This window comes from Carassius carassius, chromosome 23 (assembly GCF_963082965.1).
Source record: "Carassius carassius chromosome 23, fCarCar2.1, whole genome shotgun sequence".
NCBI classification, from domain to species: Eukaryota; Metazoa; Chordata; class Actinopteri; order Cypriniformes; family Cyprinidae; genus Carassius; species Carassius carassius.
In genome coordinates, this window is record NC_081777.1 from 18,774,213 (window position 1) to 18,794,729 (window position 20,517).

The window sequence follows — 20,517 nt, forward strand, 5'->3', positions numbered from 1 at the left end:
TTTTTACTTTATTAGTATAGGATAGTGTAGAATTGACATGAAGTGAAGTCGAAAAGAGAGAGAGAGGGGTGGGGCCGGGAAAGGTCCTCGAGCCAGGATTCTAAATGCATGTCTTATGTATGTATTTATTTGCAAATAAATAAGTTTAAACAAGGGAAAACATTTAAATAACATTATTTTAATTTCTAACTTTAAACTGTGATTTTTCTGGGAAAAATCCAGATTTAGAAACAGCAAAGCACAGTGTGATTTCCCTTCTTGTGTAAAAGAAAGAGTGAGAGAAAGTGAGAAAGTTGGGGGGAGAGCAAGAGAAGGAGAGAGAGAGAGAGAGAGCAATGGGGGTTATATTTAGACAGAGGCAGCACATCAGGTGCAATGTAAGATTTCTGAAAATGGAAACAGCTCCCAAGGGGTGAGAGAACTGAATATCAGGCGCTTTCATTATTTATTTTGTATCTAAGGCATTGCATTGGGAAGAATCGCAGGAAGAGTGCTGACGTCCCTGTAGTTCCCATGTTAATGAACGTGTCTAATCAACAGAGCCCAGGAACCTTTCTGCTTCCCAGTCATAAAGCGCATGCCTGAGGAAGCCATGCCTTGAAAGCACGCTGTGATAGGCAAACTAGCACTCTATGCTCACATAAAACAATGCCAATTCACAGCATGGCTACTTTGTAAAGTAGCTCATTTACAAAAATACCCCTTACTAACAAAATGTAGATTTATCATCATTAACCAGCAATGTCATGCCAAAGGAGATTTTCTTATTTGCATTCTATAAAGCATGTTAAAACCTGGTAACAGACAACAGTGGGCATGATATTGCATCTGTTTTCCACACCACCACCCACCCTTAGTTCTGTTGCTTAACAACACTCATCACATGAGAGCTGCTTTATATGAAATGCATAGATTTTTTAATTTTTTATTTCCCCATTACATCATGAAGATCTCAAAAAGATGTGACCCCCACAGTAGATATTGAACCTCAGGTTACTGTCCACCTTTCTTCGCTCTGGAATTTTTTTTAAAGATAAATGAAGCATGATCATATGACTGGAGAGGCTCCAATAGCACCATTAGCCAGCAGGATGAACACAAACATGGAGACTGGCAGCGCCCTGCAGTTTCATAACTAGACTCTGTCTCAGACATGATGGTTGGGTAAATAATAATATTCTCCTAAGTGATCAGAAGTGCCATCATCAGCAGATAAAAGTGGGGATGGAGTGTGGGAAAAGTCATTCAAGAACCATTATTTGCTCCAGTGGAAAATAGGGTCCATGCGAGCAGTTTATCACAAAGTAAACAGCCACAGGCCGTGTGTGATATTAAAAACATGAGGAAAAGAAAGACATGGGGCAATCCAAGACAAAAGTCTTCCATTTTTATGAGGCTTTATCATAAAAGCGATTTAGTCTCACAATATTACTTGGAGTAATAGTTTCATATTTTTGTAATATTTATTCATAATCTGAGATCATGCTCTCACCAGCACCACAAATTCTATCGGTCTCAGTCAGAATATGATTCTGTGCTGTCTCATAGCAACCTAAAAATAGAACTGTCCCTATTATGCTATATATGACTGAAATGGCTGGAACAAGTTATGGGCGCTTAATTGCAATGCAAACTCTCATAATAAGCTGTGGCAATGCGGTCATAGATAGATAGATAGATAGATAGATAGATAGATAGATAGATAGATAGATAGATAGATAGATAGATAGATAGATAGATAGATAGATAGATAGATAGATAGATAGATAATTGCTTAAATAACAATGGAACTGTTCCAATAAAAAAGTGTGCTATTGCCAAACTAATCAGTACTATATGCAGCTATTAAAATGCAGAGCATGTTACATCAAATAATTATTTTCTCTTATTCATAACACATCGCAATTTGTGCCATGAACAAGATTATAGTATGACTTAATCTAAACATATGCAACAATTATACTAATAAAACCACACTAAAATCAACATTTGTGTATATTATAGTTATAAATCAAAAACATCCAAACAGTACTCATTTATTGTTTACAGTAACTGGGCGGAAACGTCTATAGAGTTTATCAGTATGGTCAGATGCTTAAATATTAAAAATAATAATAATAACAAAAACGTTTGTCTTAAATGCAGTATTTATTTATTTTTTATAAAATAGTTAAATTAACCACCATCCCCTAACTAAATATGCACCAGTCTCACACGGATTTGATTCCTAATCTCGATGTACATAAACTGAAAATAAATAAATAAAGATTTTGAAAAATGTATGTTTGTTTGTTTGTGCTCATCATGACAACATAAGACAGGTTAACACCAGACCCGATTTATTTTTGTATATTCTGACGTCAATCAGATTCACGTTTCATTCACGAAGTGAAAAGGGGGGGAAGTTATTTATAACCTCAACGTCTTCGTGTGATTCTTGGGTGCGCAAAGAGGAATGTAGCGATTGGTCTCCTGCGTTTCAGTAACAAAAGCAGTGGGGCTGGAGCGTCGTTGTGGCTGCACGGTAGGAGTTTACCTAAAATAGGACAGTTCTGTTGGGTCTGAACTAAATAACTACACGAGCTGTGCTGAGAAACTATGCCTCTCTATAGCTTGTAGAGAATATTGGAGAGCATTACTGTGGACTTACTCTACTATGATAAACCTGTGCGTCAACCAGGTAAGGACATTTTATAACTTAATCTATTTAGGTGTCCACTTACCTTGGAAACGCATTAACTCTTGGACTAATTGTCTTATATTTTGCCTTTTAAATGATTATGATGCAATATGTTTGATAATATTACAACGTAGGCTAAAAGAAACTACATTTTAGGGAACTCGTAATCATATGCACATAAATACTTTTTAGATAACAGAAAATAAAGTTGAATACGGAAATACCAACGTTCTGATTTACAAAGAGGTGGATTCAACTGCATATTGAATTATAACTTATAAAATGATGAGAGAAGGTTTTATTTCCACAGCGCACATCGCAGATGTTTACTGATCTTTCTCATGCTCTCAGGACCATGGACAGAGCCAAATCGCTAACGCTGTGATTACCTGAAAACGCAAATTAAAACACGAAGCATATTTAATTCATTCACACTTAACTAAAATGCATTATTAATCCTTTAATTCCGTCATACTATTTCCGTTCTCAAAATCACATACAATCAGCTAAATTAAACCTGATTAAAACCCTTCTTGCTTTTTAATAAATCCAAATAATTTCAAACGGTTATCAAATTATAACAAAAAAAAAAAAAAAAAAAGAGTGCTGTGAATATATTGTTTGGATCGAGAACTTGAACAAGACAATTGAGGACGACTATTCATACCAAAGCAACTGCTTTAAAAGCAGCATATAAAATAAATGATCTACAGAAACAATAATAAATAAATAACCCATAAAGGTAAGGTTTATTTTTTTAATAACGACGTTGAATGGAAGCATATCGTATTTCTATCACTATATATTAAATTCTGATAAAACATTCAGAAATATTGAGAACAGTCACTGATTAAATCAATTTAAAGATTCACATATAAGGAAATATGTTTTGATACCCAACACATTTCAGAAATTTCAGTCGCATTTAAACAAGAACAGGTAAATTCAAAGTTGCATTTGCACCTGATCCACCTGTCACTAGCGTCTCTTCCAATAACTCATTCCTGCGTATTCAGTCTGCCACCTGGTGGCTCTCCAAAACAAACAGCCTAGTGATTCCATGCAAGGTTTAACACATCAACATCACCTTTCCTTATCTCTTAAATCTAAAGTGTTTGTGACATGGAAATGTCTCTGGGATCTGTTTGATTGCTGTAGCAGCAGTCTGCTCTTGCCTTGCAGGACTGAGGCTGATTTGGGTCCAGTCTGAGTGATGGCTGACGTGATGGAGCTCAGGACAGATGGGAACTCTCTGCTGAAAGCAGTGTGGCTTCGGCGTATGCGCCTTACAAGGCTTCTCCTGGAAGGTGGAGCCTACATCAATGAAAGCAACGATCGTGGAGAGACGCCACTCATGGTGGCCTGCATGTCCAAACACTCTGACCAGCAGAGTGTCAGCAAGGCTAAGCTCGTCAAGTACCTTCTGGACAACAAAGCTGACCCTAATATCCAAGACAAAGCTGGAAGGACAGCCCTTATGCATGCATGCAGCCACAGGGCAGGACATGAAGTGGTCTCACTTCTATTGACCAACGGGGCTGATCCAAGTCTGGATGACCGTCATGGATCTTCTGCTTTAGTCTATGCTGTCAATGCAGATGATAAAGAAACCCTAAAAGTTCTCCTTGATGCCTGCAAAGCCAAAGGCAAGGAGGTCATCATCATTACCACTGACAAATCGCCATCTGGTACCAAAACAACCAAGCAGTACCTGAATGTCCCTCCTTCTCCAGAGTTGGATGAGAGGACCTCTCCAGCACCATGTGCCTCACCATCAGAGATAGACCTTCACGCATCACCATCTCCCAGCAAAGAGGAGGAGAAAGACACTGTATTCAATTTTCAAACAAAATTTAAGTCAGCCTCAATCACAGCAGCCAAACTTCCCAATGGACTTACTTCCCCTAGTAAGAAGCCAGTGAACCCCAAGAGGGCTCGTCTACCCCAGTTGAAGCGTCTACAGTCGGAGCCTTGGGGTCTGATTGCCCCCTCCATCTTGGCGGCGGCAAATGAAGAAAGCAAGAGAGCTAACTCGGATGAAGATGTTGTCACAGGTGTCAACGGACTGAGTCTGTCCAAAAGAGGCACTTTGTCCCGACATAACAGCATGGATGGAAAAGATATCTCATTTCCGGTGGTGGGAGATCAGACCACAAAAATCTTACCAAATTCATCCCTTCCGACATCTTCCAAAGCCTTCTATGAGAGATCGCTGGCACAACACCAGCCCCTAGCACGACGTAGCACTCTCCCAACAGAGCAGGAGGGCCCTGGAGGAAACCTGGGGCCAGTTAGCCTCAGAGACACAGTGCACCGGAGGAGACTGGGGAATGAACACTACGACTCAGACTCCCAGCTGTACTCAGATTCCAGCATGCTAGACTCTCCTAAGGCACCTCTGGAGAGGAGGAAGCTCAATACATCCCCTCTTGCTATGCTAACAGGCTCACGAGAGTCCTTGGACAGCAATCCCAGTACCTCTTCACCTAGCACAGCCAGATGCAGAGCACCTGGTCTACTAGAGCGGCGAGGCTCTGGAACGCTATTGCTGGACTATATATCCCACACCCGCCCAGGTCACCTTCCCCCATTAAACATCAACCCTAACCCTCCGATTCCAGATATAGGGGCAAGCAGCAAACCCTCATCCCCACTTGCAGTAGGTATCAGACTTATAGCTCCCGTAGCACCCAACTCACCAAAGAGAGGCAACCTCAGGACGAAGAAGAAGCTTGTGAGAAGGCACTCTATGCAAGTGGAACAGATGAAGCAGCTTTCAAACTTTGAAGAGCTCAATCATCAGTCATGAAACTCAGTCTATGTAGATGTAGCAACTGTAACATCATAAATATATGTCTGAGATTTTGGAAAATGTTAGGCAGATGGAAAACAGGTGGTACCTGTAATAGAATTTTATGTCGTTAGCATTGAATGTAGCCATTTATGGCAAAGGGATATTGTATTGAGATTTTAATCTGCTTGTTAGTTTCAAATAGCAAAAAGAGAATTTTTAAAAAGCAACTGAATACTAAACTCTCTGTGATGAAAGAAAAAACATAATAATCCAATGTCACAGATGCATAAATAGCTTATTGTCTATATAAGGTATTCAAAGATGCAACCTAGCTGTTAAGGTTAGTTTAGATTTAATATATGATGTAACATTATAGTGGAAGCTTAGACAGTCACTTCCTACCATCCACAGAACTCATTTTCAAAATAAATGTCAGTGGAAATGGGATTTACAACAGTCACAAAAATACAGCAAAGAAATTTACAATTTTCCATTCCGCAACAGAGGTAGTGTTTGTCCTCTTAAAGAGCAGGTGAGAGAGTATGCTATTATTCTCTTGCGTATGAAGATTGAATTTGACAGCTTGACTACAGCTAGTTCTCAACACAAACAGAGACAGAAATATCTGTAAATCTTAAGATAAGTCTAGACATGTCTCCATGAGATTCATTAAGGCAGACAAGGAGAGTGAATACAAAACCATACTGTCAAAATGGAGCAGAGAGGTCACCAGATCATACCCATTAAAAGAGAGCATTCCATTGGCTCCTGATTATAAAGCTGGAAGTCCTGCAAGAAAAGCTTATCTGGTTGTGAACTGTAGCAAGAAAAAGGAGATGCAAGAGATGTTTTTTCTCTTATCACTATACATACAATATGTTAGCTTTTTAATGTTGATGTTAATAATGCCTCTGTGCAGATGTATCATTAAATGCATATCTTATCTAGATTATGTAAAAAATACTGACCATCTGTGAGCTAATTATTGGGGAATATGTATATTGTAATTGATTACATCAGTTGCAATAATACATGCAACATTGCAAGTTTATTTATTAGTTACTCCTTAAAGTAAAGATGATTCATAAAGTCATAAAGCCCTTAGTTAACCTTGATAGGTTGGCAGTCTTTACATATATAAATTGTCAGTTCATTCCATGATAAGTCCAAGAGATTTAATGTTTGTAGCTAATTAGTGTATAGTGCCTTTGAGGGAGAGTAAAAGGTGTTCTGCATCACAGATGACTTTTGATAAAATATTATTAAGCAGCATTTGAATCACAATATTAGAATCAGTATGCTGCAAGTAAGAAATCACATGACATGAAGTATAATGATGACTAGGTAATACTCCGATCATGGTCTATCATAAGATATTTAGATCAAGTCTTTAGCGGAACATGCCTTGTGATAAACCAATGACCATTGTACAGACAAATGTGAACGTAGGTATATCCATTTGTCAGCCAATGTTGTGTGGTAGAACTAATGTGCCCATTTTAATTTTTGTGCAAATGCAAAGTGCTTCAGATTCATTGCTGCTATAATGTTTAAAAGCCACTTGACTGCATAAGGCTGTCAAATAATAAATGTTCTGTAGTACTAGAGTTAGCTGGCTAACTCATCGCTCATTTTTCCTGAATTAAGACATTAAACGTAAGCAATCAACAGATGCATTTAGACTTGGTCTGTGATTATTAAATATGCCATAAATATATGGGTCACTATATATATATACTGTATATATATATAAAATCATATAAATTAATGGTAATTTATAATTAATAACTGCTGACATTCATGCAATTCAATAGTAAAAAATGAAAAAAGTTCCATTTAAATTATTAATGAGCCCCAAATGAGACCACTTGAAAAGGTTTCATCACAGCTGTCTTATATTAAAACTGTGAGGCATACTATTGGTTGCGCTCTAGTTTACATTGTTTGATGCATAGTATTTTTGTATGTAGTTTCTTGTATATTTTGAATAAATGTCTGTGACAATCTGAACAATCTTACTGGTCTTTCTAATCGCAAAGTCTGACATTTCAAATGACTGTGAAAGCACCTGTTATGCTGAGCAGGACAGACCAATCGTTGCACCATTCAGATCCCTAGTCTCCAGTCTGTGTCATTCGTCTGCCCCTAAATACAGTGGCCCAGTAGTGCACAACACAACGACATTAAAAAAAGCAAACATAAGCTCACAACACAACGACATTAAGCCACAACACAAATACATTAAGCCACAACACAACAAAATTCTCATAACACAACAAAATTAAGCCACAACACAACGAAATTAAGCCACAACACAAATACATTAAGCCACAACACAACGAAATTCTCACAACACAACGAAATTAACCCACAACACAACGGAAGTGCTCCCGACCACTAGGGGGCAGTGTTGAAAGTTAAACACCAATATTTCATCGAGACGTATGTGTAACTTAATATGTGTAATCGATTTTTAAATGAAAAACGTGTTTTTATTAAATGTTTTGATATCCTGATAATCTTAATGTATCGATTCATGAATCGAGCAAAAAATAAATTGATAATATTTTCCATTTGGACCGTTTAGCTCTGCTCTTGTACACAATGTTTTTCCTCAGGGGGCTTATTTAAATCTGGTGGTGTGCGGGGAAACCATTGCTCTTTCCGTAGAGCTTTCAAATTGACAAGAGGAGAAGATTTTTCATCTTACAAGAACTTCCCCTGATGACTGTAAATGAATTTCATCGCGCGGAGAAGGGCATTAAACGTTTCAAGTTACATCAACAACTTTAGGGTGCGTATTGTTCTATCGTTTTCTAGCAAATCTAGCTAATAAGGCTGGATAACGCTGCTGCACTGACTTGATCAGCTCAAAAATAGCAGGGCTAAGTTAGATTAGCTTTAAACTCCGTCCACCTCATCTTTTTATAACTCGTAAGAGATAGTAGAAATAACAGCAGGACTCCCGGTAATCAACGTTAATTTGCATCGGTGGTTCTGATAGGTGTTTGCTGTGATAGGAACTTCTTCACTTGATATAAAGTATTTTAAATACTGTTGCCATTTTTAGATTGCCATGTATCGTAATAAATCTTAAAGGACCGTTCACACCAAACTATAAAGAAAACGATAAAGATATTTAGTTTTAAAAATCATTCTCACTATTTAAAAAAAAGAGTCCACACCACAGCTATAATGATAAAGACATAGAGAAACAATATCATTGGAATCACTTTAAGAACTATTTTTTTCCAGCTGATGAACGATTAAAAACATTGACAGCCAATCAGAATCCTGCTATAACGAGCTCGAGAATCTAAAGCAGCGGACGAGCGTGTGCGCGCTTAGAATAAACAGATTATATCGTTCGCTGCTGTGGACTCTATCGTTATCTTAATAGTTATCATTCATTGTGTGAACGGGGCTTTAGTCTGACAGTTATTGTTATATTTTCAAATTGTATTATCTGTAACCTGAAGCTTGAATTAATTGTTCACATTTATATAGCAGCTTTCCAGGGATCCCCAACACAAGCATGATAAAGCTATTCAGTAAAAAGCAAACAAGATCAGAAATGGTTAAGAGAGATAGGGATATCCTTTGAAATATTACTGATCTCTTTACAGTCTATTGACATGTTTGTAACATTATATAAAATATTAATTATTTGTCATAATTTATTTTAAATATACAACCCGAATTCCGGAAAAGTTGGGACGTTTTTTAAATTTTAATAAAATGAAAACTAAAGGAATTTAAAATCACATGAGCCAATATTTTATTCACAATAGAACATAGATAACGTAGCAAATGTTTAAACTGATAAATTTTACACTTTTATCCACTTAATTAGCTCATTTAAAATGTAATGCCTGCTACAGGTCTCAAAAAAGTTGGCACGGGGGCAACAAATGGCTAAAAAAGCAAGCAGTTTTGAAAAGATTCAGCTGGGAGAACATCTAGTGATTAATTAAGTTAATTGATATCAGGTCTGTAACATGATTAGCTATAAAAGCTTTGTCTTAGAGAAGCAGAGTCTCTCAGAAGTAAAGATGGGCAGAGGCTCTCCAATCTGTGAAAGACTGCGTAAAAAATTGTGGAAAACTTTAAAAACAATGTTCCTCAACGTCAAATTGCAAAGGCTTTGCAAATCTCATCATCTACAGTGCATAACATCATCAAAAGATTCAGAGAAGCGGAAGATCCAGAAGCGCCTTCGTGTCCTGTGGGCCAAGGCTCATTTAAAATGGACTATTTCAAAGTGGAATAGTGTTTTATGGTCAGACGAGTCCAAATTTGACATTCTTGTTGGAAATCACGGAGTCCGTGTCCTCCGGGCTAAAGAGGAGGGAGACCTTCCAGCGTGTTATCAGCGTTCAGTTTAAAAGCCAGCATCTCTGATGGTATGGGGGTGCATAAGTGCATACGGTATGGGCAGCTTGCATGTTTTGGAAGGCTCTGTGAATGCTGAAAGGTATATAAAGGTTTTAGAGCAACATATGCTTCCCTCCAAACAATGTCTATTTCAGGGAAGGCCTTGTTTATTTCAGCAGGACAATGCAAAACCACATACTGCAGCTATAACAACAGCATGGCTTCGTCGTAGAAGAGTCCGGGTGCTAACCTGGCCTGCCTGCAGTCCAGATCTTTCACCTATAGAGAACATTTGGCGCATCATTAAACGAAAAATACGTCAAAGACGACCACGAACTCTTCAGCAGCTGGAAATCTATATAAGGCAAGAATGGGACCAAATTCCAACAGCAAAACTCCAGCAACTCATAGCCTCAATGCCCAGACGTCTTCAAACTGTTTTGAAAAGAAAAGGAGTTGCTACACCATAGTAAACATGCCCCGTCCCAACTATTTTGAGACCTGTAGCAGAAATCAAAATTGAAATGAGCTCATTTTGTGCATAAAATTGTAAACTTTCTCAGTTTAAACATTTGCTATGTTATCTATGTTCTATTGTGAATAAAATATTGGCTCATGTGATTTGAAAGTCTTTTAGTTTTCATTTGATTAAAATTTAAAAAACGTCCCAACTTTTCCGGAATTCGGGTTGTAGAGTAATTTACAATGTAATAATTTAAAATGCAACTGAAAGTAATTCAAAATGTATCTGAAATCAATTAAATATATAAACTAATGTTATTATCTTCACAGATTGTTTTAACGGACTCCCATCCATGCTGTTGCAGCACTGTAGCAGACAGCACACTATTCAGAACTGAGAATCAGTGCAGTTCCTCCTGTACAGAGCTGCACTGAAGGGAGCAGAGCTGGCACAAACCTAGAACAATGGTAAGTAAGAGAATTATCAAATTCTTTAGTGTATGTGTCACGGCTTATGCTGCTGGAAGGAACACGGAGCCGAGGGATAAACAAAACAAGGATTTATTAAATAAAACATAAACAAGGTAAGTCGTAAATAACAGGTGGCAAGAGGCAAGTAACAGGTGACAAGTAGACAAGTTGACATTTAGACGAGTAGACCCGACAAAACAGAACTGAAAGGACAAGGCTTTTATAGAAGGGATAATTGGGGAAACACAGGTGGATGGCATGACTAAATTAACAGGGACATGGAACACATGGGGAAATGACTAGACACACCTGGGAACTAATCAAAACCACACACGGAAGACAGAAACTGGGTCACAGGGGAAAAAAAACACAAAATAAGTCCAGGTGTGTGACAGTACTCCCCCCTCCCGGTAGGTGCGTCCTCGCACAGTAGAAACAACAAAGGGAGGCATGGGTGGGAACTTGGGAGGAGGTTCCGGTGGAGGACAGCCTCCCAGGAGGGGGCCAGCAGACAGGGACCACAGAGGAAGGAGCCAGGGAGGAGATGACGGAGGGAGGAGCCAGGGAGGAGACAGGAAGGATGTGAAGCAGGAGGTACCCAGCAGGACCCAGGCCACAGCCATAACGGCCCAAGGTGGGGCCGACGGTGGAAGGAGCCATGGAGGAGGAATGGTCACTGACTCCAGGAACTCGCCCCACGGCAACGGAGCAAGTGGAGGAGGAGCCCGAGGTGGAGACGGAGAGCCAGGGTGACGGGGAGGAGCCGGAGGTCCTAGGTGGAACAGATGGCTCTGGTGACTGACGCGGCGATGTGGATCCGGAAGGCCGCGGTGAGGCCAGAGTGACCGAGGACTGAGGTGTAGCCGAGGGGATGAAGGAGCCTGACGGAGCCGGAGGGACGGAGGGATGAGGCGAAGCCGGAGGAGTGGAGTCCCGAGGCATAGGATGGACGACGCCAGACCAAGGCGGAGCCGGAGGGACGAGGGAGCCAGGCAGAGCCTGCGGACTGCCGGGCCACGGCGGAGAGGAAGGAGCTAGGAGCCATGGTGGAGCCGACGGGTCAGCGGGCCGAGGCGGAGTCCAGGCCTCAGAGGCTGGAGGCGGAGGTGAGGGAGACGCCGACCAAGGCGTCGCTGGAGGATGGCGGTCCCGCTGAGCTCGCACCACAATGATGGTAGGCTGAGGGCGAGCAGAGGGTCAGCCAGACGACAGCGGAGGAGGAGGCAGGAGTGGGTGGGAGGGTGGGAATTTTGGAGGAGCAGGCATTGGAGTAAGCTCTGGGGCTGGAGCCCTTCCTGGGCTTAACGGAGGATCAGGAGCCTGTCCTGGGCTTAACGGAGGATCAGGAGCCCGTCCTGGGCTTAACGGGGGTTCAGGAGCCCGTCCTGGGCTTAATGGGGGTTCAGGAGACCGTCCTGGGCTTAACGGGGGATCAGGAGACCGTCCTCGGCTTAACGGGGGATCAGGAGCCCGTCCTGGGCTTAAAGGAGGATCAGGAGCCCGTCCTGGGCTTAACGGGGGAACAGGAGCCCGTCCTGGGCTTAACGGGGGAACAGGAGCCCGTCCTGGGCTTAACGGGGGAACAGGAGCCCGTCCTGGGCTTAACGGGGGAACAGGAGCCCGTCCTGGGCTTAACGGGGGAACAGGAGCCCGTCCTGGGCTTAACGGGGGAACAGGAGCCCGTCCTGGGCTTAACGGGGGAACAGGAGCCCGTCCTGGGCTTAACGGGGAATCAGGAGCCCGTCCTGGGCTTAACAGAGGATCAGGAGCCCGTCCTGGGCTTAACGGGGGAACAGGAGCCCGTCCTGGGCTTAACGGGCGAACAGGAGCCCGTCCTGGGCTTAACGGGGAATCAGGAGCCCTTCCTGGGCTTAACAGAGGATCAGGAGCCCGTCCTGGGCTTACAGGAGGATCAGGAGCCCGTCCTGGGTTTACAGGAGGATCAGGAGCCCGTCCTGGGCTTAACAGAGGATCAGGAGCCCGTCCTGGGCTTAACGGGGGAACAGGAGCCCGTCCTGGGCTTAACAGAGAATCAGGAGCCCGTCCTGGGCTTAACAGAGAATCAGGAGCCCGTCCTGGGCTTACAGGAGGATCAGGAGCCCGTCCTGGGCTTAACGGAAGATCAGGAGCCCGTCCTGGGCTTAACGGAAGATCAGGAGCCCTTCCTGGGCTTAACGGAAGATCAGGAGCCCTTCCTGGGCTTAACGGGGGAACAGGAGCCCGTCCTGGGCTTAACGGGGAATCAGGAGCCTGTCCTGGGCTTAACAGAGGATCAGGAGCCCGTCCTGGGCTTAACGGGGGAACAGGAGCCCGTCCTGGGCTTAACGGGGGAACAGGAGCCCGTCCTGGGCTTAACGGGGGAACAGGAGCCCGTCCTGGGCTTAACGGGGAATCAGGAGCCCTTCCTGGGCTTAACAGAGGATCAGGAGCCCGTCCTGGGCTTACAGGAGGATCAGGAGCCCGTCCTGGGTTTACAGGAGGATCAGGAGCCCGTCCTGGGCTTAACAGAGGATCAGGAGCCCGTCCTGGGCTTAACGGGGGAACAGGAGCCCGTCCTGGGCTTAACAGAGAATCAGGAGCCCGTCCTGGGCTTACAGGAGGATCAGGAGCCCGTCCTGGGCTTAACAGAAGATCAGGAGCCCGTCCTGGGCTTAACGGAAGATCAGGAGCCCTTCCTGGGCTTAACGGAAGATCAGGAGCCCTTCCTGGGCTTAACGGAAGATCAGGAGCCCTTCCTGGGCTTAACGGAAGATCTGGCATAGGTGCGTTGGAAACCCCCTCATTTTGACCCATTTGGCGCTCCACATTTTGCTCCCTCGTGGTGGGCAGTGTCGCCGGCTCTCGCACCTGGTCTGACGGGTTGCTCTCTGGCTCTCCGTCATCGGTGGGCTCGGGCTTATGCCTCGTACCGTGGGGAGATTGTAGGCTGGGCTCTGGGTCCAGAGTGGACCTGGCGAGATCCTCCATTGGGCCGACCGTGAGAGGTGACCCATTTCTCACCAGATTCCACTCTATGAAAGCGGCGAAATCCTCCCGAGGACCATCTTCGGGCGACAACGCTCTGCACCTAGGGTTCAGGCTGGCGTGGTAAAAGGTGCAGAGCGCGTGGTCCGGGTAGCTGGTGGTATTAGCTAGCCAGAGAAACCGTCTGGTATGGTCCTCGAGAGACAGTCCCTCCTGCTCCAGCAGGAGGAGGAGGTATTCGGGGCGATAGAGGGGATCCATGAAACACTACGGAAAGAAAAAAGACTGTGAAAAAACGGAAAACAAAACGGAGGGAAAACACGCAGTTTTTTAAACTTTTTCAGGTCGGGTCTTCTGTCACGGCTTATGCTGCTGGAAGGAACACGGAGCCGAGGGATAAACAAAACAAGGATTTATTAAATAAAACATAAACAAGGTAAGTCGTAAATAACAGGTGGCAAGAGGCAAGTGGCAAGTAACAGGTGACAAGTAGACAAGTTGACATTTAGACGAGTAGACCCGACAAAACAGAACTGAAAGGACAAGGCTTTTATAGAAGGGATAATTGGGGAAACACAGGTGGATGGCATGACTAAATTAACAGGGACATGGAACACATGGGGAAATGACTAGACACACCTGGGAACTAATCAAAACCACACACGGAAGACAGAAACTGGGTCACGGGAAAAAACACACAAAATAAGTCCAGGTGTGTGACAGTATGACATAATTAATAAACTTTGATTAATAATATTAACACGCCCCATTGGTGTGCCTAGAGAGTCAAGCCAGGTCCTGTCAGTGGGATGGTGGTCCTGTTTTCAAGAGAGGAAACTCGCTGAGTGGTTAAGGTAGGAGGAAAGTGTCTAATATTAATACATCATCTTTTCATATCTTGCTTTTATTCATAATGTATAACATGCCTATTTGATTAGCCCTAACAGAAAAAAGACAAAAACACAATCATAATGATTATGGCTCTATTCATTATGCATGCAACTTGTAATGATGGTGGAAATTTTTTATTTTTCTTAATGGTCAATTTACACTATACCTTTGTTTTTCATCTCAGGAGAATGTTTACAGTGATGTCACCAGTGATCTGCCTGACCTAGCAGTCCTCCAAGTGGCAGAAGTGTTATACATATAGTAGTGTTATAAAAATATAGTAACACACCATTACACTGTCATAGTTATTAGTATTTGTATTTTACATAACTATTAAAACTGTATCAAAGTTTAAAAAATTTAAGTGTGGATATTTACATGTTTACATTACACTGTTGAGCAAGAAAACATATTAAAGTTACGTATATTTGCACTTACATAATATTTAATTTACATTTTATATTGTAGTCTGTACAAATAAAACCAAATGAATCCATCCCAAGTTTTTTGTGTAAGGCCAGATCTCTCTGTGGAAGATCGACTGAAAGGTGGACCATGAAGAGGGGGAACTCATCGAAGGGCTGCAGAGACTGACACTGTCAAAATAATTGTTAAATAATTATGATACATGCATGTAATGTGTGCATCAAAAAGTGAAAATAAATATAACATTTTCTTTCTCTGTCACAAACAATACAATATCAATATTTACCATTGCATTGCTTGTTATTCCAACTTCTCTCCTCGCTGTAGCTGTCCTTGCTCTGGTCACACAAACCATGTGGAATGCAGGTTCAATAACTCTCCAAAAGGCCATGAAATGGATCTACTTCTCAAATCTAGATTGGATGAGACATGTTTTCAGAAAATACACACCAAACAATGTAAAAGGTTTGTTTGCCTACAGTGAACCTGAAAGATACTTAAAAATGTATTGACCATAGACACAAGTGGAAAAAAGGTAAGTCTGTAAAAAGATTTTAGCTGGGGTTTTAGCTTAGTCTCCCTCGTGTCATTCTAAACTGTTCTGAATTTATTCTGTGGGGTCTATCTAGATAGCTGACTGACGGTAACATTATTTACAACATTTCTGTATGCCAATGAACAAAGCAAGCCATATGGGTTTACAGCGACATAATGTTTAGTATATGATGACAGCTTTATTTTTTTATTTTTGGGTTAATCATCTATTAACACGTATTGCCTTGATCCACGGAAGAGGTTTTTAAACAAACAGGCAACCACAGCGACAAAAAATAAATAATGACAATTAAAAAATTCACAATAGGCTTACATTGTGCTCGTTATTATAGTAATAAAGGTTTAGATCTTAGCTAGTGTAGATTTGCATGCTGTTGTCATTCTTGAAGAGGCGCCTGCAGACTGAAGTATCAGAAGTGATGTTGAAATCCTTAAATAATACATTACTAATTTGAATCCACTTATTTCGAGTTTCTACATCCAGGGGAGAAGTGTGAAAAACCTTTGAGGAGCCTCACAAAACGGGTCACAGCAATAGCTGTGTAAACCACCCTCACAGATGTTTATGGAACTCTTCATTAAATAATTATATTGCTGTGGTATACTTAATTTGTTGTATTATAGCAAAATGTATAAATATTATTTAATATTCATCGTTTATGGATAAAAGTTTGCAGCTGGTAATGCACTCACACTACAGCAGAATAAAGACAGGAACCTTTTATTCGCCCTGAGATTTCACAGGAAATACGTAGTCTATTGCCCGTTTCTGCAGACCAACTGCCCCCTAGTGGTCGGGAGCATTTCCGTTGTGTTGTGGCTTATTGTATTTGTGTTGTGAGAATTTCGTTGTGTTGTGGCTTAATTTCGTTGTGTTGTGAGAATTTCGTTGTGTTGTGGGTTAATGTCTTTGTGTTGTGGCTTAATGTATTTGTGTTATGAGCTTATGTTTGCTTTTTTAATGTCGTTGTGTTGTGCACTACTGGGCCACCGTACCTAAAGGACCTACTGGTTTAGATTAGAAGCCTCTGTGGTCATAAAAAGTAAAAATCTGTATTTTAAATTGATTGTATATTTCAGGGATGTAACAACGCAGACATCTCGTGAGACGACACCCTTACCTGTACTAGTTTCATTTTCCAGATCTAATCCACTGTAGAATGTAAAGTCATTGGCAATCTTAATGTCAATGTCAATGTCACCTTTATTTATATAGCGCTTTAAACAAAATACATTGCGTCAAAGCAACTGAACAACATTCATTAGGAAAACAGTGTCAATAATGCAAAGATGATAGTTAAAGGCAGTTCATCATTGGATTCAGTGATGTCATCTCTGTTCAGTTAAATAGTGTCTGTCCATTTATTTGCAATCAAGTCAACGATATCGCTGTAGATGAAGTGTCCCCAACTAAGCAAGCGAGAGGCGACAGCGGCAAGGAACCGAAACTCCATCGGTGACAGAATGGAGAAAAAAACCTTGGGAGAAACCAGGCTCAGTTGGGGGGCCAGTTCTCCTCTGACCAGACGAAACCAGTAGGTCAATTCCAGGCTGCAGCAAAGTCAGATTGTGCAGAAGAATCATCTGTTTCCTGTGGTCTTGTCCTGGTGCTCCTCTGAGACAAGGTCTTTACAGGGGATCTATATTTGGGGCTCTAGTTGTCCTGGTCTCCGCTGTCTTTCAGGGATGTAGAGGTCCTTTCTAGGTGCTGATCCAGCATCTGGTCTGGATACGTACTGGATCCGGGTGACTGCAGTGACCCTCTGATCTGGACACAGACTGGATCTGGTGGCCACGGTGACCTCGGAACAAGAGAGAAACAGACAAATATTAGCGTAGATGCCATTCTTCTAATGATGTAGCAAGTACATAGGTTGTTATGGGAAGTGTTTCCGGTTCCGGTTTACCTAATTAATGCAGCCTAAAAATCCTTTAACGGATTTGGATAATAAAAGCATATTAGTATGTTATGTGTATGCCAGGTTAAAGAGATGGGTCTTTAATCTAGATTTAAACTGCAAGAGTGTGTCTGCCTCCCGAACAATGTTAGGTAGGTTATTCCAGAGTTTGGGCGCCAAATAGGAAAAGGATCTGCCGCCTGCAGTTGATTTTGATATTCTAGGTATTATCAAATTGCCTGAGTTTTGAGAACGTAGCGGACGTAGAGGATTATAATGTAAAAGGAGCTCATTCAAATACTGAGGTGCTAAACCATTCAGGGCTTTATAAGTAATAAGCAATATTTTAAAATCTATGCGATGCTTGATAGGGAGCCAGTGCAGTGTTGACAGGACCGGGCTAATATGGTCATACTTCCTGGTTCTAGTAAGAACTCTTGCTGCTGCATTTTGGACTAGCTGTAGTTTGTTTACTAAGCGTGCAGAACAACCACCCAATAAAGCATTACAATAATCTAACCTTGAGGTCATAAATGCATGGATTAACATTTCTGCATTTGACATTGAGAGCATAATAAACTGCATTAAGGGATTTTAGAGGCCTTTAGTTTTGGATATACCTATTTTTTCAATAGTGAAGGAATGATACTAGGATGAAAAATGCACATTTAAAACTGAATGGGTGTTGCAAAAACAAATAAAATCTGATGTCTTTAGATGTCAGCTTGAACCAAGACATGTTCACCGACAGAATTGCCACTAACTAGCTCATTTATTTTTTGCTTGTTTTTTCCATCTTCTGTAAACTGAGTGTTGTGTGTTAAAATCCCTGGATAACCTTTATGATATAAGGTTTAGCATTTCCTATATTTACGTTATGAATAATTGTTGACTAAGCTGCACCCTTTGGTTGTTCGAGTTCTTAAAGCAGTAATTGCTTAAATAGGTTGCGGTAAAATAAATAACTGCTGTTTATTTAAATTGGGATATTATAAACCACGATAACGAGATGTTTGTTATGGGTGATAAAGTGATACAAATAATCTAGCACAGACAACTCACAATACTGGATGTGTAACATAATACAAGAGAATTAAAAATAATCACTGTAGGTGTATGACATTTCAGTAAGTTACTTACTCGCTATAAACTAAACTGGAAACCTTTCCGTCATCTTCTCCAAAAAAAAAATTAATAATGAGTTGTTACTGACCCCTGGTGGACATACAGTTTTAGCATCTTTACTCTAAATGGAAAATAAATACTGTAAAATGCAAATAAGATTATATGATGATCTGATCGTGAGACAGATTTGAAATGTGTTATTTCTATAAAAACTCACACAATTGAAACAAATAATATTGTTGGAATTATTACTTTTGCGAGACTATATATTAAACTTTGTACTGTATATTGTCATGGTAAACATATATAATACTATTTTAACAATGTATATATTATATACAATATTTTAGTAATCCTCCCTAAAATAAGGATTTCAGAAATAAACGATTTAAACAAAATTTTACCAAATTTACTTATTATATTTACATTAAGTATTTAACTCCACCAGATGGCACTATACAAAATGTATATAATTATTTGTATTATTATTATTTAAACATTATTTACATTATTATTGAAACATTATTTAAACATATTGTTTACTTAAGGCAGTATAACCTAAAATAATCAATACAAAAATATTTAATTATCATTATTACTATAAAATATAGTCTGATTGTTGTCTCTTTTGGTACATTGTTATTTCTGCCATAAACTGTCATTATAACCACATGACAGAATGCTCTCATCAGTACCACACTGTTATGTTGTTCATAATTATAAGTAAGTAATTCAATGCCGGCGAACCAGTTCCAGCTGTGAAAATAATTTGATTTTTTTTGTTTTGTTTTTGGCTTTGACCTATGCAGAGTGAGCACTGTAAGCAGACACTGTAGAGTAAACAGTTCACTGTGAACTACACACGTTTCAGACCTCTAAATGATAACACAGGTCATGTTGACATGTAGGTCAATGGAGCAATACTTGCATGCTGAATTTTAGAAATAGCCTAGACTTGATAACAAGACAGGCTATGGAATTTCTGTTTCCTTGTCAGACTCATGTGAAGTATTTGAGGAATTTGAATTTGAACTTTTTTTCCCCATGACTTTGAATAGAATAAACTGTGAAATGGTGAGTTATTTGTTACAGAGCCAGAGTACACTGATACTGTCAATGCTGTCTAATTTCAACAAGTATTGTGAGTGTGAATAAATAAGTGTGTTCAATCTTAAATATCTTACTTTTTTATTATATGCATATTAATTGGATATTTTCCATGATACAATAACAATTAGGCATAATTTACCAATAACACTTGATCTGAAAATGAACAAAACGTATGATGGTATTTGTCAACAACACTTATATGCAGTATAATTTTAAATGATACAATCACTCAACCTTCAACGGCTCAGAGACTCCAGCTTTTGCACCTTGAAGTGACCTGTAGTAGCTCGACGACGCATGCGCACAACCAGACTGCAGACCTCCCATTCCTTCACTCAGTATGGTAACCCGACCCGTCTAAAATTAGCGGGGCTGCTCAGCAACCAGACCTCGGAATGTGAAGAGGTTATCTGCTTGTTCTGTGTCGTTTGGAAAGCCTATTAAACCTACTTATGTCAAAATCACAAATAAAACACCACCAATTTTTACATATTGACATTCTATGAAAGTAATTCTGAAATTTAAAGTATATTCTTATTCTCATATATATAAATGGAAATGGAATATATAACCCTGGACGCCTGTGAAGGGTTAACTGAAAATGAAAGGGAACGTACAATATACGTGCAAACGCTGCGTTATCAAAAGTCACCAGGTGGAACATCGATGTGGTGCTTATTCAGATATGATTGGCCATTGACCGCAGCGATGATTTTTAGTCCTGACCCCGTGTAACTGTGACGTCGCTCCGAGACGGAGGCGGAGAA

General features: G+C 40.7%; 1 protein-coding gene and 1 long non-coding RNA gene across 2 annotated transcripts; one reads left to right on the forward strand and one right to left on the reverse strand.

Moving 5' to 3' along the window:
- Positions 1-2,456: 2,456 nt before the first annotated feature.
- On the forward strand, positions 2,457-7,201 carry LOC132101428 (ankyrin repeat domain-containing protein 34C-like). Its single transcript, XM_059506383.1, has 2 exons — positions 2,457-2,680; positions 3,863-7,201. Exon 2 carries the CDS (start codon positions 3,894-3,896, stop codon positions 5,487-5,489), a length of 1,596 nt encoding a protein of 531 aa, XP_059362366.1. The 5' UTR covers positions 2,457-2,680; positions 3,863-3,893; the 3' UTR covers positions 5,490-7,201.
- Positions 7,202-19,815: 12,614 nt separating this feature from the next.
- Positions 19,816-20,517, reverse strand: LOC132101430 (uncharacterized). Its single transcript, XR_009423172.1, has 2 exons — positions 20,323-20,517; positions 19,816-20,264 (listed from the first exon to the last, which is right to left on the reverse strand). It is a non-coding gene; the product is annotated as an uncharacterized LOC132101430 (long non-coding RNA).

Bases quoted from the DNA above. Each gene is read 5' to 3' on its own strand.
- LOC132101428 (XM_059506383.1), top strand. From the start codon at position 3,894: ATGGCTGACGTGATGGAGCTCAGGACAGATGGGAACTCTCTGCTGAAA.